This window comes from Salmo salar, chromosome 05 (assembly GCF_965601325.2).
Source record: "Salmo salar chromosome 05, fSalSal1, whole genome shotgun sequence".
Taxonomy (NCBI): Eukaryota; Metazoa; Chordata; class Actinopteri; order Salmoniformes; family Salmonidae; genus Salmo; species Salmo salar.
Window position 1 is genome coordinate 308,230 of NC_138295.1, and position 15,239 is coordinate 323,468.

Sequence of the window (15,239 nt, forward strand, 5' to 3'; positions counted from 1 at the left end):
AGAAAGAGTGGGAAAGACAAAATGGATTCACTACACACATTGGATAATTATATTCACTGAAATGCTTATCCTTTGCACATGAACGGCCGCTCATTCGAGAATAATTGCAATGTATATACTTACGCCCGTATGTCGTTGTTGTCTTCTCTGTTGGAATCGCCTGTCCGTCTGCTGGAGAGTCAATTCATCAGTCTCTGGTTAACTTCCCCAGAAGTCAGTCTTTTCCTCAAAGAAGTTCATGAATTTATTACTGCTGAAGTGAAAGCCATCCTCCATTTGCAAAGGCTGCTTTTCAGTTAGCTTTGCGACAGTATAAAAAATACATTTCGGATTGTTCTTATTTTCTTCAATTAGTTTGGAAAAATATAATGATCGAGCAGCAGTGAGGGCTCTTCGATACTGCACGGTACTGTCTTTCCAAGCTAGTCGGAAGACTTCCAGTTTGGTGTGGCGCCATTTCCGTTTCAATTTTCTGCTTGCTACAGAGCACGGGTATTTTCTGTATACCAGGGAGCTAGTTTCTTATGACAAATGTTTTTAGTTTTTAGGGGTGCAACTGCATCTAGGGTATTGCGCAAGGTTCCTCAGTTAGGTGGTTAACTTACATCTAGACGTTCCGCTAGCGGAACACCTGCTCCAATATCCAATGATAGGCGTGGCACGAATTACAAATTCCTCCAAAATACAAAAACTTCAATTTTTCAAACATATGACTATTTCACAGCATTTTAAAGACAAGACTCTCCTTTATCTAACCACACTGTCCGATTTCAAAAAGGCTTTACAGCGAAAGCAAAACATTAGATTATGTCAGCAGAGTACCCAGCCAGAAATAATCAGACACCCATTTTTCAAGCTAGCATATGTCACAAAAAACAAAACCACAGCTAAATGCAGCACTAACCTTTGATGATCTTCATCAGATGACACACCTAGGACATTATGTTATACAATACATGCATGTTTTGTTCAATCAAGTTCATATTTATATCAAAAACCAGCTTTTTACATTAGCATGTGACGTTCAGAACTAACATACCCCCCCGCAAACCTCCGGTGAATTTACTAAATTACTCACGATAAACGTTCACAAAAAACATAACAATTATTTTAAATTATAGATACAGAACTCCTTTGTGCAATCGAGGTGTCCGATTTTAAAATAGCTTTTCGGTGAAAGCACATTTTGCAATATTCTGAGTAGATAGCCCAGCCATCACGGCTAGCTATTTAGACACCCACCAAGTTTAGCCCTGACCAAACTCCGATTTACTATAAGAAAAGTTTGATTACCTTTGGTGTTCTTCGTCAGAATGCACTCCCAGGACTGCTACTTCAATAACAAATGTTGGTTTGGTCCAAAATAATCCATCGTTATATCCAAACAGCGGCGTTTTGTTTGTGCGTTCAAGACACTATCCGAAGTGTAAATAAGGGTCACGAGCATGGCGCATTTCGTGACAAAAGATTTCTAAATATTCCATTACCGTACTTCGAAGCATGTCAACCGCTGTTTAAAATAAATTTTTATGCCATTTCTCTCATAAAAAAGCGATAATATTCCGACCGGGAATCTGCGTTTAGGTAAACAGACGAAAGAAAACAAAGCATGGGGTCGACGCGGGCACACGCCTGAGTCTCACAGTACTGTGACCAGCCACTATCCAAACGCGCTAATGTTTTTCAGCCAGAGCCTGCAAAGCCACGATTCAGCTTTTTGCCGCCTTCTGAGAGCCCATGGGAGCCGTAGGAAGTGTCACGTAACAGCAGAGATCCTCTGTAATGGATAGAGATAATCAAGAAGGGCAAGAAATTGTCAGACAGGGCACTTCCTGCATGGAATCTTCTCAGGTTTTGGCCTGCCAAATGAGTTCTGTTATACTCACAGACACCATTCAAACAGTTTTAGAAACTTTAGGGTGTTTTCTATCCAAAGCTAATAATTATATGCATATTCTAGTTACTGGGCAGGAGTAATAATCAGATTAAAATTGGGTACGTTTTTTATCCGGCTGTGAAAATACTGCCCCCTAGCCATAACAGGTTAACTGATTTTTGTCCTCTGACGTCCTTGGGTAGGCAGAGGGAGTCTGGAAGGGCATCTAGGAATCTTTGGGTTGTCTGAGAATTTATAGCACGACTTTTGATGCTCCTTGGTTGGGGTCTGAGCAGATTATTTGTTGCGATTGCAAACGTAATAAAATGGTGGTCCGATAGTCCAGGATTATGAGGAAAAACATTAAGATCCACAACATTTATTCCATGGGACAAAACTAGGTCCAGAGTATGACTGTGGCAGTGAGTAGGTCCAGAGACATGTTGGACAAAACCCACTGAGTCGATGATGGCTCCGAAAGCCTTTTGGAGTGGGTCTGTGGACTTTTCCATGTGAATATTAAAGTCACCAAAAATTTGAATATTATCTGCTATGACTACATGGTCCGATAGGAATTCAGGGAACTCAGTGAGGAACGCTGCATATGGCCCAGGAGGCCTGTAAACAGTAGCTATAAAAAGTGATTGAGTAGGCTGCATAGATTTCATGACTAGAAATTCAAAAGACGAAAGTACATATTTTTCTTTGTAAATTGAAATTTGCTATCATAAATGTTAGCAACACCTCCGCGGAATGCACGGGGGATATGGTCACTAGTTTAACCAGGAGGTGAGGCCTCATTTAACTCTGTAAATTCATCAGGCTTAAGCCATGTTTCAGTCAGGCCAATCACATCAAGATTATGATCAGTGATTAGTTCATTGACTATAACTGCCTTGGAAGTGAGGGATCTAACATTAAGTAACCCAATTTTGAGATGTGAGGTATCACAATCTCTTTCAATAATGGCAGGAATGGAGGTCTTTATACTAGTGAGATTGCTAAGGCGAACACCGCCATTTTTAATTTTGCCCAACCTAGATCGAGGCACAGACACGGTCTCAATGGGGATAGCTGAGCTGACTACACTGACTGTGCTAGTGGCAGACTCAACTAAGCTGGCAGGCTGGCTAACAGCCTGCTGCCTGGCCTGCACCCCATTTCATTGTGGAGCTAGGGGAGTTAGAGCCCTGTCTATGTTCGTAGATAAGATGAGAGCACCCCTCCAGCTAGGATGGAGTCCGTCACTCCTCAACAGGCCAGGCTTGGTCCTGTTTGTGGGTGAGTCCCAGAAAGAGGGCCAATTATCTACAAATTCTATCTTTTGGGAGGGGCAGAAAACAGTTTTCATCCAGCGATTGAGTTGTGAGACTCTGCTGTAGAGCTCATCACTCCCCCTAACTGGGAGGGGCCAGAGACAATTACTCGATGCCGACACATCTTTCTAGCTGATTTACACGCTGAAGCTATGTTGCGCTTGGTGACCTCTGACTGTTTCATCCTAACATCGTTGGTGCCGACGTGGATAACAATATCTCTATACTCTCTACACTCGCCAGTTTTAGCTTTAGCCAGCACCATCTTCAGATTAGCCTTAACGTCGGTAGCCCTGCCCCCTGGTAAACAGTGTATGATCGCTGGATGATTAGTTTTAAGTCTAATACTGCGGGTAATGGAGTCGCCAATGACTAGGGTTTTCAATTTGTCAGAGCTAATGGTGGGAGGCTTCGGCGTCTCAGACCCCGTAACGGGAGGAGCAGAGACCAGAGAAGTCTCGGCCTCTGACTCCGACTCGCTGCTTAATGGGGAGAACCGGTTGAAAGTTTCTGTCGGCTGAATAAGCGACACCGGTTGAGCATTCCTACAGCGTTTCCCTCCAGAAGCCATGAGAAAGATGTCCGGCTGCGGGGACCGTGCGAAGGGATTTATACTAACGTTACTATCTGTACTTACTGGTGGCACAGACGCTGTTTCATCCTTTCCTACACTGAAATTACCCTTGCCTAACGATCGCGTCTGAAGCTGGGCTTGCAGCACAGCTATCCTCGCCGTAAGTCGATCGTTCTCCTGTATATTATGAGTACAGCGACTGCAATTAGAAGGCATCATGTTAATGTTACTTAGCTTCGGCTGGTGGAGGTCTCGACGAACCATGTCCCGATATAGCGTCCGGAGTGAAAAAGTTGAATGAAAAAAAGTTGAGTGAGGGAAAAACTAAAAATATAAACAGTAATTAAAAAGTAAAGACCGTAAAGTTGTCAGGTAGCAAAGTAAAATGTGTTTTCATCCCTTCCTCAAACACCACTAAATAACACCATTCATGTTAAGGTAACCTTTAGGTAAAGACATGGATCTTTATTGGACAACAAAAAAGGGAATTTTATTCTAACATTCTACTCTTTCTGAATAAACATCGACCCAGCATCTGTTAAGTGCTTGTGTTCTGTAAAACACACACGCAAGCATGTGCACAGTGGTGTAAAGTAACTAAGTAAAAATACTTTCAAGTACTGCTTAAGTAGTTTTTTGGGGCCCCGCCATGCCCGTCCGGGAGGAGACCTCGCGAGCGAATCCGGTGTGGTGACCTTCGCGAGCGTCACGGGAGTGCCACGCGAGCGACTACAACAGGTGTAGGTAGACCTTACAGCGAAATGCTGAATACAACAGGTGTAGTAGACCTTACAGCGAAATGCTGACTACAACAGGTGTAGTAGACCTTACAGTGAAATGCTGAATACAACAGGTGTAGTAGACCTTACAGCGAAATGCTGACTACAACAGGTGTAGTAGACCTTACAGCGAAATGCTGACTTACCAGCCCCTCTGCACTTCACTATTTATAACTTCTACTTTTAATCCACTACATTCCTAAAGAAAATAATGTACTTTTTATTCTTTACATTTTCCCGACACCCAAAAGTACTGTGCTTAGCAGGACAGGAAAATGGTCCTATTCAGTCACTCATCAAGAGAACATGTCATCCCCACCGTCTCTGAAATGGCGGACCACTAAACACAAATGCTTTGTTTGTAAATGATCTGTTCAGTGTTGGTGTGTGCCCATGGCTGTCTGTACATTTAAAATACAAGAACATCATGCTGTCTGCTTTAAGGTACTTCAGGATATTTAAACCCCAATACTTTCACCAGAGTAGTATTTAACTGGAGTCATTTTCTATTAAGGTATTTTTACCTTCACACGTCCTGCCTCTCACATCCAACTGTGTAGCCCGTCGCCTCTATACCATCAGCACAGTGCTGTAGGGTCGAGTCTGTCGGGGTCAGGGTCGAGTCTGTCGGGGTCAGGGTCGAGTCTGTCGGGGTCAGGGTCGAGTCTGTCGGGGTCAGGGTCGAGTCTGTCGGGGTCGAGTCTGTCGGGGTCAGGGTCGAGTCTGTCGGGGTTAGGGTCGAGTCTGTCGGGGTCGAGTCTGTCGGGGTCAGGGTCGAGTCTGTCGGGGTCGAGTCTGTCGGGGTCAGGGTCGAGTCTGTCGGGGTTAGGGTCGAGTCTGTCGGGGTCGAGTCTGTCGGGGTCGAGTCTGTCGGGGTCAGGGTCGAGTCTGTCGGGGTTAGGGTCGAGTCTGTCAGGGTAGACCTCTAGGTCCCAGGCTTGGGGTTTGGGCCGGGCCTTGTCGCTAGGAGGCAGAGGGGGCCGGGCCTTGTCGCTAGGAGGCAGAGGGGGCCGGCTCTAGGTCAGAGGTTAGTCACCTACTGGACATGGTTCAGACATGTTGTATACATGGTAACCACTAGGTGGCATCAGGAAATGGAGAAACAGTGTCAGACCTCTAAGGCTGTGTTCGCACAAGCAGCCCAATTCTGATATTTTTTCAACTAATTTGTCTTTTAACAAATCACATCAGGTCTTTTGACATCAGATCTTTTCCAGATCTGATTAGTGAAAATAGATCAGAATTGGTCTCCCTGTGTGAATGCAGCCTAACAGTCAACAGGCCAGAAGAGGTCAGCTAGCACAACCAGGTAATGGACTAGCTGAGGATGGGTTTGGCTCTGTAGACAGGGGTCAGAGGGTAGAGGTTAATGGTGACAGAGTGGAGGGGTTAATCATAGAAACAAAACAGATAATTGTAAGTCTACGGTGGGATGAAGCAGGGAAACATTACATTTAGGGTTTCATATAAAATTAATCTTTACTACTACATTCACTCCCTCCTTATACCCATCTGTCTCCCTCTCTCTTTATGTGCCATACATCTCTCCCTCTATCCCTCTACACCTCTCTCTCCCTCACTCCACGTGTGCGGGTGTTCTCCCATTAGGCCTTGCAGATCTTGGTCTCGGTGACGAAGGTGTTCTCAAAGTGACGGATGGTGAAACACTCCTCTACCGAACGCTTATGAATCCCTCCTCCTAGAGAGAGACAGAGAGAGGAAATAGAGAAAAGGGGAGAGAAAACAGAGAGAGAAAGAGAATAGAGAGTTAGAGAGAAAGAGAAGAGAGAATAGAGCACGAGAATAGAGAGGGAGAGAATAGAGAGGAGAGCGCAAGAGAGAGGATAGAGCGAGAGATTAGACCCAACAAGAACAGGTCCAAGTACAACAATCTATACACACACACACACAAGCCTTTTACACGTAAGTATTCAGACCCTTTGCTATGGGACTCGAAATTGAGCTCAGGTGCATCCTGTTTCCATTAATCATCATGTTTCTACAACTTGATTGGAGTCCACCTGTGATAAATTCAATTGATTGAACATGATTTGGAAAGGTACACACCTGTCTATATAAGGTCCCACAATTGACAGTACGTCGAGAGCAAAAACCTGTGGAGATGGGGAAACCTTCCAGACGGACAAACATCTCTGCAGCACTCCACCAATCAGGCCTTTATGGAAGAGTGGCCAGACAGAAGCCACCCCTCAGTAAAAGGCACATGACAGCCCGCTTGGATTTTGCCAAAAGGCACATAAAGGACTCAGACCATGAGAAACAAGATTCTCTGGTCTGTGGAAACCAAGATGAACCTCTTCGGCCTGAATGCTAAGAGTCACATCTGGAAGAAACCTGGCACCATCCGTACAGTGAAGCATGGTGGTGGCAGCATCATGTCTGGACGAAACCTGGCACCATCCCTACAGTGAAGCATGGTGGTGGCAGCATCATGTCTGGACGAAACCTGGCACCATCCCTACAGTGAAGCATGGTGGTGGCAGCATCATGTCTGGACGAAACCTGGCACCATCCCTACAGTGAAGCATGGTGGTGGCAGCATCATGTCTGGACGAAACCTGGCACCATCCCTACAGTGAAGCATGGTGGTGGCAGCATCATACTGTGGGGATGTTTCTCAATGGCAGGGACTGGGAGACTAGTCAGGATCAAGGGAAAGATGAACTGAGCAAAGTAAAGATCAAAGTAGGATCAAGGGAGATACTAAAGTGTTTTAGTACTATATCTCTTGACACAATGATGAAAATAATCATGGCCTCTAAACCCTCAAGCTGCATACTGGACCCTATTCCAACTAAACTACTGAAAGAGCTGCTTCCTGTGCTTGGCCCTCCTATGTTGAACATAATAAACGGCTCTCTATCCACCGGATGTGTACCAAACTCACTAAAAGTGGCAGTAATAAAGCTTCTCTTCAAAAAGACAAACCTTGACCCAGAAAATATAAAAAAACTAATCGGCCTATGTCGAATCTCCCATTCCTCTCAAAGATTTTAGAAAAAGCTGTTGCGCAGCAACTCACTGCCTTCCTGAAGACAACCAATGTATACGAAACGCTTCAGTCTGGTTTTAGACCCCATCATAGCACTGAGACTGCACTCGTGAAGGTGGTAAATGACCTTTTAATGACGTCAGACCGAGGCTCTGCGTCTGTCCTCGTGCTCCTAGATCTTAGTGCTGCTTTTGATACCATCGATCACCACATTCTTTTGGAGAGATTGGAAACCCAAATTGGTCCTCACGGACAAGTTCAGGCCTGGTTTAAATCTTATCTGTCGGAAAGATATCAGTTTGTCTCTGTGAATGGTTTGTCTTCTGACAAATCAACTGTAAATTTCGGTGTTACTCAAGGTTCCGTTTTAGGACCACTATTGTTTTCACTATATATTTTACCTCTTGGGGATGTCATTCGAAAACATAATGTTAAATTTCACTGCTATGTGGATGACACACAGCTGTACATTTCAATGAAACATGGTAAAGCCCCAAAATTGCCCTCGCTAGAAGCCTGTGTTTCAGACATAAAGAAGTGGATGGCTGCAAACTTTCTACTTTTAAATTCGGACAAAACAGAGATGCTTGTTCTAGGTCCCAAGAAACAAAGAGATCTTCTGTTGAATCTGACAATTAATCTGGATGGTTGTACAGTCCTCTCAAATAAAACTGTGAAGGACCTCGGCGTTACTCTGGACCCTGATCTCTCTTTTGAGGAACATATCAAGATTGTTTCAAGGACAGCTTTTTTTCCATCTGCGTAACATTGCAAAAATCAGAAATGTTCTGTCCAACATTGATGCAGAAAAATGTATCCATGCTTTTGTTACTTCTAAGTTAGACTACTGCAATGCTCTACTTTCCGGCTACCCGGATATAGCACTAAATAAACTTCAGTTAGTGCTAAATACGGCTGCTAGAATCCTGACTAGAACCAAGAAATGTGATCATATTACTCCAGTGCTAGCCTCCCTACACTGGCTTTCTGTTATACACTTCCGGTTTGGAGCGAGCAGTTGCACTACGCTTCGCTCCACAGGTAATATTACACTTCACTACATTACAACGGCTTGATTTGTTTGATCTGAGCAATTCTTCTTAGCTAGCTACATAGCCGTCTTTGTATCAAAGATAATTGTGTAGTTTAGAGTAAATAGAGTAATTATCGAGGCTAGCTATCTTCATCCTCCTAACGTAGTCAACACTGCTAGCTGCTAGCTAGCTAGTCATCACTGCTAGCTAGCCAACTTCTACCGACTAGCAGCACTGTAGAAACTATTACATTACAACGTAACGACTTGATTAGTGTGGTGTTAGTGTTAGTTAGCCAGCTACATAGTTGTCTTTGCTGTCTCTGTATCTAAGATAATTGTGTAGTTTGAGTAATTATCGAGGTGAGCTAGCCAGCCGCGACGCGACGCCAGACTTAGTCAACCCACCTGGTCATCATTAACCCACTGCTAGCTAGCCAACCGTTACCGACTAGCAGCGCTGTAGATACTAATACTTTACAACGGAACGATTTGACTAGTGCAGTGTTAGCTAGCTAGCTACTTAGTTGTCTTTGTCATAGCTTGATAATTGTATAGTTTAGTAATTATCGAGGTTAGCTAGCCAGCCATCGAGGTTAGCTGGCCAGCTATTTCCGTCCCCCGCGACGCCATTTTTCCTAACCCAGCCAACTATTACCGACGAGCAGCATTGTAGAAACTAAATACATTACAAGGAACGTCTTGATTAGTGTTATGTTAGCTAGCTAGCTACAAAGTTGCTTTGTATCATGACATGTAGTATTGAAACTATCGAGGTTACCTAGCCAGCTACACGTTCAAAGTCAACAACGCAGCCACTGCTAGCTAGCCTACTCCACCAGCCAGCAGTACTGTATCATTTGTCATTTTAGTCAATAAGATTTTTGCAACGTAAGCTTAACTTTCTGAACATTCGAGACGTGTAGTCCACTTGTCATTCCAATCTCCTTTGCATTAGCGTAGCCTCTTCTGTAGCTTGTCTACTATGTGGCTGTCTATCCCTGTTCTCTCCCCTCTGCACAGGCCATACAAACGCTCCACACCGCGTGGCCGCTGCCACTCTAACCTGGTGGTCCCAGCCCGCACGACCCACGTGGAGTTCCAGGTCTCCGGCAGCCTCTGGAACTGCCGGTCTGCGGCCAACAAGGCTGAGTTCATCTCAGCCTATGCTACCCTCCAGTCCCTAGACTTCCTGGCGCTGACGGAAACATGGATTACCACAGATAACACTGCTACTCCTACTGCTCTCTCCTCGTCTGCCCACGTGTTCTCGCATACCCCTAGAGCATCGAGCCAGCGGGGTGGTGGCACTGGAATCCTCATCTCTCCCAAGTGGACATTCTCTCTTTCTCCCCTGACCCATCTGTCTATCTCCTCATTTGAATTCCATGCTGTCACAGTTACCAGCCCTTTCAAGCTTAACATCCTTATCATTTATCGCCCTCCAGGTTCCCTTGGAGAGTTCATCAATGAGCTTGACGCCTTGATAAGTTCCTTTCCTGAGGATGGCTCACCTCTCACAGTTCTGGGTGACTTTAACCTCCCCACGTCTACCTTTGACTCATTCCTCTCTGCCTCCTTCTTTCCACTCCTCTCCTCTTTTGACCTCACCCTCTCACCTTCCCCCCCTACTCACAAGGCAGGCAATACGCTTGACCTCATCTTTACTAGATGCTGTTCTTCCACTAATCTCATTGCAACTCCCCTCCAAGTCTCCGACCACTACCTTGTATCCTTTTCCCTCTCGCTCTCATCCAACACTTCTCACTCTGCCCCTACTCGGATGGTATTGCGCCGTCCCAACCATCGCTCTCTCTCTCCCGCTACTCTCTCCTCTTCCATCCTATCATCTCTTCGCTCTGCTCAAACCTTCTCCAACCTATCTCCTGATTCTGCCTCCTCAACCCTCCTCTCCTTCCTCTCTGCATCCTTTGATTTCCTCTGTCCCCTATCCTCCAGGCCGGCTCGGTCCTCCCCTCCTGCTCCGTGGCTCGACGACTCACTGCGAGCTCACAGAACAGGGCTCCGGGCAGCCGAGCGGAAATGGAGGAAAACTCGCCTCCCTGCGGACCTGGCATCCTTTCACTCCCTCCTCTCTACATTTTCCTCTTCTGTCTCTGCTGCTAAAGCCACTTTCTACCACTCTAAACTCCAAGCATCTGCCTCTAACCCTAGGAAGCTCTTTGCTACCTTCTCCTCCCTCCTGAATCCTCCTCCCCCTCCCCCCTCTCTGCGGATGACTTCGTCAACCATTTTGAAAAGAAGGTTGATGACATCCGATCCTCGTTTGCTAAGTGAAACGACACCGCTGGTCCTGCTCACACTGCCCTACCCTGTGCTTTGACCTCTTTCTCCCCTCTCTCTCCAGATGAAATCTCGCGTCTTGTGACGGCCGGCTGCCCAACAACCTGCCCACTTGACCCTATCCCCTCCTCTCTTCTCCAGACCATTTCCGGAGACCTTCTCCCCTACCTCACCTCGCTCATCAACTCATCCTTGACCGCTGGCTACGTTCCTTCCGTCTTCAAGAGAGCGAGAGTTGCATCCCTTCTGAAAAAACCTACACTCGATCCCTCCGATGTCAACAACTACAGACCAGTATCCCTTCTTTCTTTTCTCTCCAAAACTCTTGAACGTGCCGTCCTTGGCCAGCTCTCTTGCTATCTCTCTCTCAGAATGACCTTCTTGATCCTAATCAGTCAGGTTTCAAGACTGGGCATTCAACTGAGACTGCTCTTCTCTGTGTCATGGAGGCTCTCCGCACTGCTAAAGCTAACTCTCTCTCCTCTGCTCTCATCCTTCTAGACCTATCTGCTGCCTTTGATACTGTGAACCATCAGATCCTCCTCTCCACCCTCTCCGAGCTGGGCATCTCCGGCGCGGCCCACGCTTGGATTGCGTCCTACCTGACAGGTCGCTCCTACCAGGTGGCGTGGCGAGAATCTGTCTCCGCACCACGTGCTCTCACCACTGGTGTCCCCCAGGGCTCTGTTCTAGGCCCTCTCCTATTCTCGCTATACACCAAGTCACTTGGCTCTGTCATATCCTCACATGGTCTCTCATATCATTGCTATGCAGATGACACACAATTAATCTTCTCCTTTCCCCCTTCTGACAACCAGGTGGCGAATCGCATCTCTGCATGTCTGGCAGACATATCAGTGTGGATGACGGATCACCACCTCAAGCTGAACCTCGGCAAGACGGAGCTGCTCTTCCTCCCGGGGAAGGACTGCCCGTTCCATGATCTCGCCATCACGGTTGACAACTCCCTTGTGTCCTCCTCCCAGAGTGCTAAGAGCCTCGGCGTGACCCTGGACAACACCCTGTCGTTCTCCACTAACATCAAGGCGGTGACCCGATCCTGTAGGTTCATGCTCTACAACATTCACAGAGTACGACCCTGCCTCACACAGGAAGCGGCGCAGGTCCTAATCCAGGCACTTGTCATCTCCCGTCTGGATTACTGCAACTCGTTGTTGGCTGGGCTCCCTGCCTGTGCCATTAAACCCCTACAACTCATCCAGAACGCCGCAGCCCGTCTGGTGTTCAACCTTCCCAAGTTCTCTCACGTCACCCCGCTCCTCCGCTCTCTCCACTGGCTTCCAGTCGAAGCTCGCATCCGCTACAAGACCATGGTGCTTGCCTACGGAGCTGTGAGGGGAACGGCACCTCCGTACCTTCAGGCTCTGATCAGGCCCTACACCCAAACAAGGGCACTGCGTTCATCCACCTCTGGCCTGCTTGCCTCCCTACCTCTGAGGAAGCACAGTTCCCGCTCAGCCCAGTCAAAACTGTTCGCTGCTCTGGCACCCCAATGGTGGAACAAGCTCCCTCACGACGCCAGGACAGCGGAGTCAATCACCACCTTCCGGAGACACCTGAAACCCCACCTCTTTAAGGAATACCTGGGATAGGATAAAGTAATCCTTCTACCCCCCCCCCTTAAAAGATTTAGATGCACCATTGTAAAGTGGTTGTTCCACTGGATATTATAAGGTGAATGCACCAATTTGTAAGTCGCTCTGGATAAGAGCGTCTGCTAAATGACATAAATGTAAATGTAAATGTAAGGCAAGGGCTGAGTTCAAGGTTTTACTGCTAACCTACAAAGCATTACATGGGCTTGCTCCTACCTATCTTTCCGATTTGGTCCTGCCGTACATACCTACACGTACGCTACGGTCACAAGACGCAGGCCTACTAATTGTCCCTAGAATTTCTAAGCAAACAGCTGGAGGCAGGGCTTTCTCCTATAGAGCTCCATTTTTATGGAATGGTCTGCCTGTCCGTGTGAGAGATGCAGACTCGGTCTCAACCTTTAAGTCTTTATTGAAGACTCATCTCTTCAGTAGGTCCTATGATTGAGTGTAGTCTGGCCCAGGAGTGTGAAGGTGAACTGAAAGGCTCTGGAGCAACGAACAGCCCTTGCTGTCTCTGCCTAGCCGGTTCCCATCTCTCCACTGGGATTCTCTGCCTCTAACCCTATTACAGGGGCTGAGTCATTGGCTTACTGGTGTTCTTCCATGCCGTCCCTAGGAGGGGTGTGTCACTTGAGTGGGTTGAGTCACTGACGTGGTCTTCCTGTCTGGGTTGGCGCCACCCCCTTGGGTTGTGCCGTGGCGGAGATCTTTGTGGGCTATACTCGGCCTCGTCTCAGGATGGTAAATTGGTGGTTGAAGGTATCCCTCTAGTGGTGTGGGGGCTGTGCTTTGCCAAAGTCGGTGGGGTTAATATCCTGCCTGTTTGGCCCTGTCCGGGGGTATCATCGGATGGGGCCACAGTGTCTCCTGACCCCTCCTGTCTCAGCCTCCAGTATTTATGCTGCATTAATTTATGTGTTGGGGGGCTAGGGTCAGTCTGTTTAATCTGGAGTATTTCTCCTGTTTTATCCGGTGTCCTGTGTGAATTTAAGTATGCTCTCTCTAATTCTCTCTTTCTCTCTCGGGGGACCTGAGCCCGAGGACCATGCCTTAGGACTACCTGGCATGATGACCCCTTGTTGTCCCCAGTCCACCTGGCCGTGCTGCTGCTCCAGTTTCAACTGTTCTGCCTGCGGCTATGGAACCCTGCCCTGTTCACTATGCTGGTCATTTATGAACATTTGAACATCTTGACCATGTTCTGTTATCATCTCCATCTAGAAAAAAGAAACGCACACCTTTAAAGGCGAGGTGCTGGCTAGCGGAGTAGAACACTAGAAAATAAAGGAAAGCCGCACACTCTAAGAGCTCAGATGCAAAAATTTTATCACCAACGTTTCGACAGCGAAGCTGTCTTCATCAGGGTATCATCAAACACTGCGAGATGAGTCATTTATATAGTGTCAAGAGACACACAGGTGTTTGTAATCATGGCCAAGTATGGCCTAATATCATTGGTTAACTCAAATATTTAAAAAAAATGGCATACAAAGAACATACAAAAAGACAAACAAATGGATAGCATACGATCATAGCATTTGTAGTCTAAAATGTATCTAACAAACAATTACAATGGCAAAATCACAATTATCACAAGAATGGCTTCAGATCAAAGTCTATGTTGAGACCGAAGGGAGCAAGGGTCTTTAACCTCTATGGGCTAGGTGGGACGCTTGCGTCCCACCTACGTAACAGCCACTGCCAGCCTGTGGCGCGATTTTCAAAACCTTAAAAATCCTATTACTTCAATTTCTCAAACATATGACTATTTTACAGCTATTTAAAGACAAGACTCTCGTTAATCTAACCACACTGTCCGATTTCAAAAAGGCTTTACAACGAAAGCAAAACATTAGATTATGTCAGCAGAGTACCAAGCCAGAAATAATCAGACACCCATTTTTCAAGCCAGCATATAATGTCACCAAAACCCAGAAGACAGCTAAATGCAGCACTCACCTTTGATGATCTTCATCAGATGACAACCCTAGGACATTATGTTATACAATACATGCATGTTTTGTTCAATCAAGTTCATATTTATATCAAAAACCAGCTTTTTACATTAACATGTGACGTTCAGAACTAGCATACCCCCCGCAAACTTCCGGGGAATTCGCTAACATTTTACTAAATTACTCACGATAAACGTTCACAAAAAGCATAACAATTATTTTAAGAATTATAGATGCAGACCTCCTCTATGCACTCGATATGTCCGATTTTAAAATAGCTTTTTGGTGAAAGCACATTTTGCAATATTCTAAGTACATAGCCCAGGCATCACGGGCTCGCTATTTAGACACCCGGCAAGTTTAGCACTCACCATAATCATATTTACTATTATAAAAGTTTGATTACCTTTTGTTGTCTTCGTCAGAATGCACACCCAGGACTGCTACTTCAATAACAAATGTTGGTTTGGTCCAAAATAATCCATCGTTATATCCGAATAGCGGCGTTTTGTTCGTGCGTTCCAGACACTATCCGAAATAGTAAAGAAGTGTCGCGCGCATGGCGCAATTCGTGACAATAAAATTCTAAATATTCCATTACCGTACTTCGAAGCATGTCAACCGCTGTTTAAAATCAATTTTTACGACATTTTTCTCGTAGAAAAGCGATAATATTCCGACAGGGAATCTCCTTTTCGGCAAACAGATGAAAAAATCCCAAAGGCGGGGGCGGTCGGGTCACGCGCATAAGCCCAGTGTCCCTTGATCGG

At 46.2% G+C, this 15,239-nt stretch overlaps 1 protein-coding gene across 1 annotated transcript in view; it reads right to left on the minus strand.

Annotated features, from left to right (window-relative positions):
* The window catches only part of itm2a (Integral membrane protein 2A), a gene marked incomplete at its 3' end in the record, with an annotated part of 46,608 nt that overhangs the window by 13,696 nt on the left and 17,673 nt on the right, over positions 1 to 15,239 (minus strand). Inside the window, 1 exon segment of the mRNA NM_001139826.1 lies at positions 4,497 to 6,244. Within this exon segment, the coding sequence (NP_001133298.1) occupies positions 6,150 to 6,244 (95 nt within the window).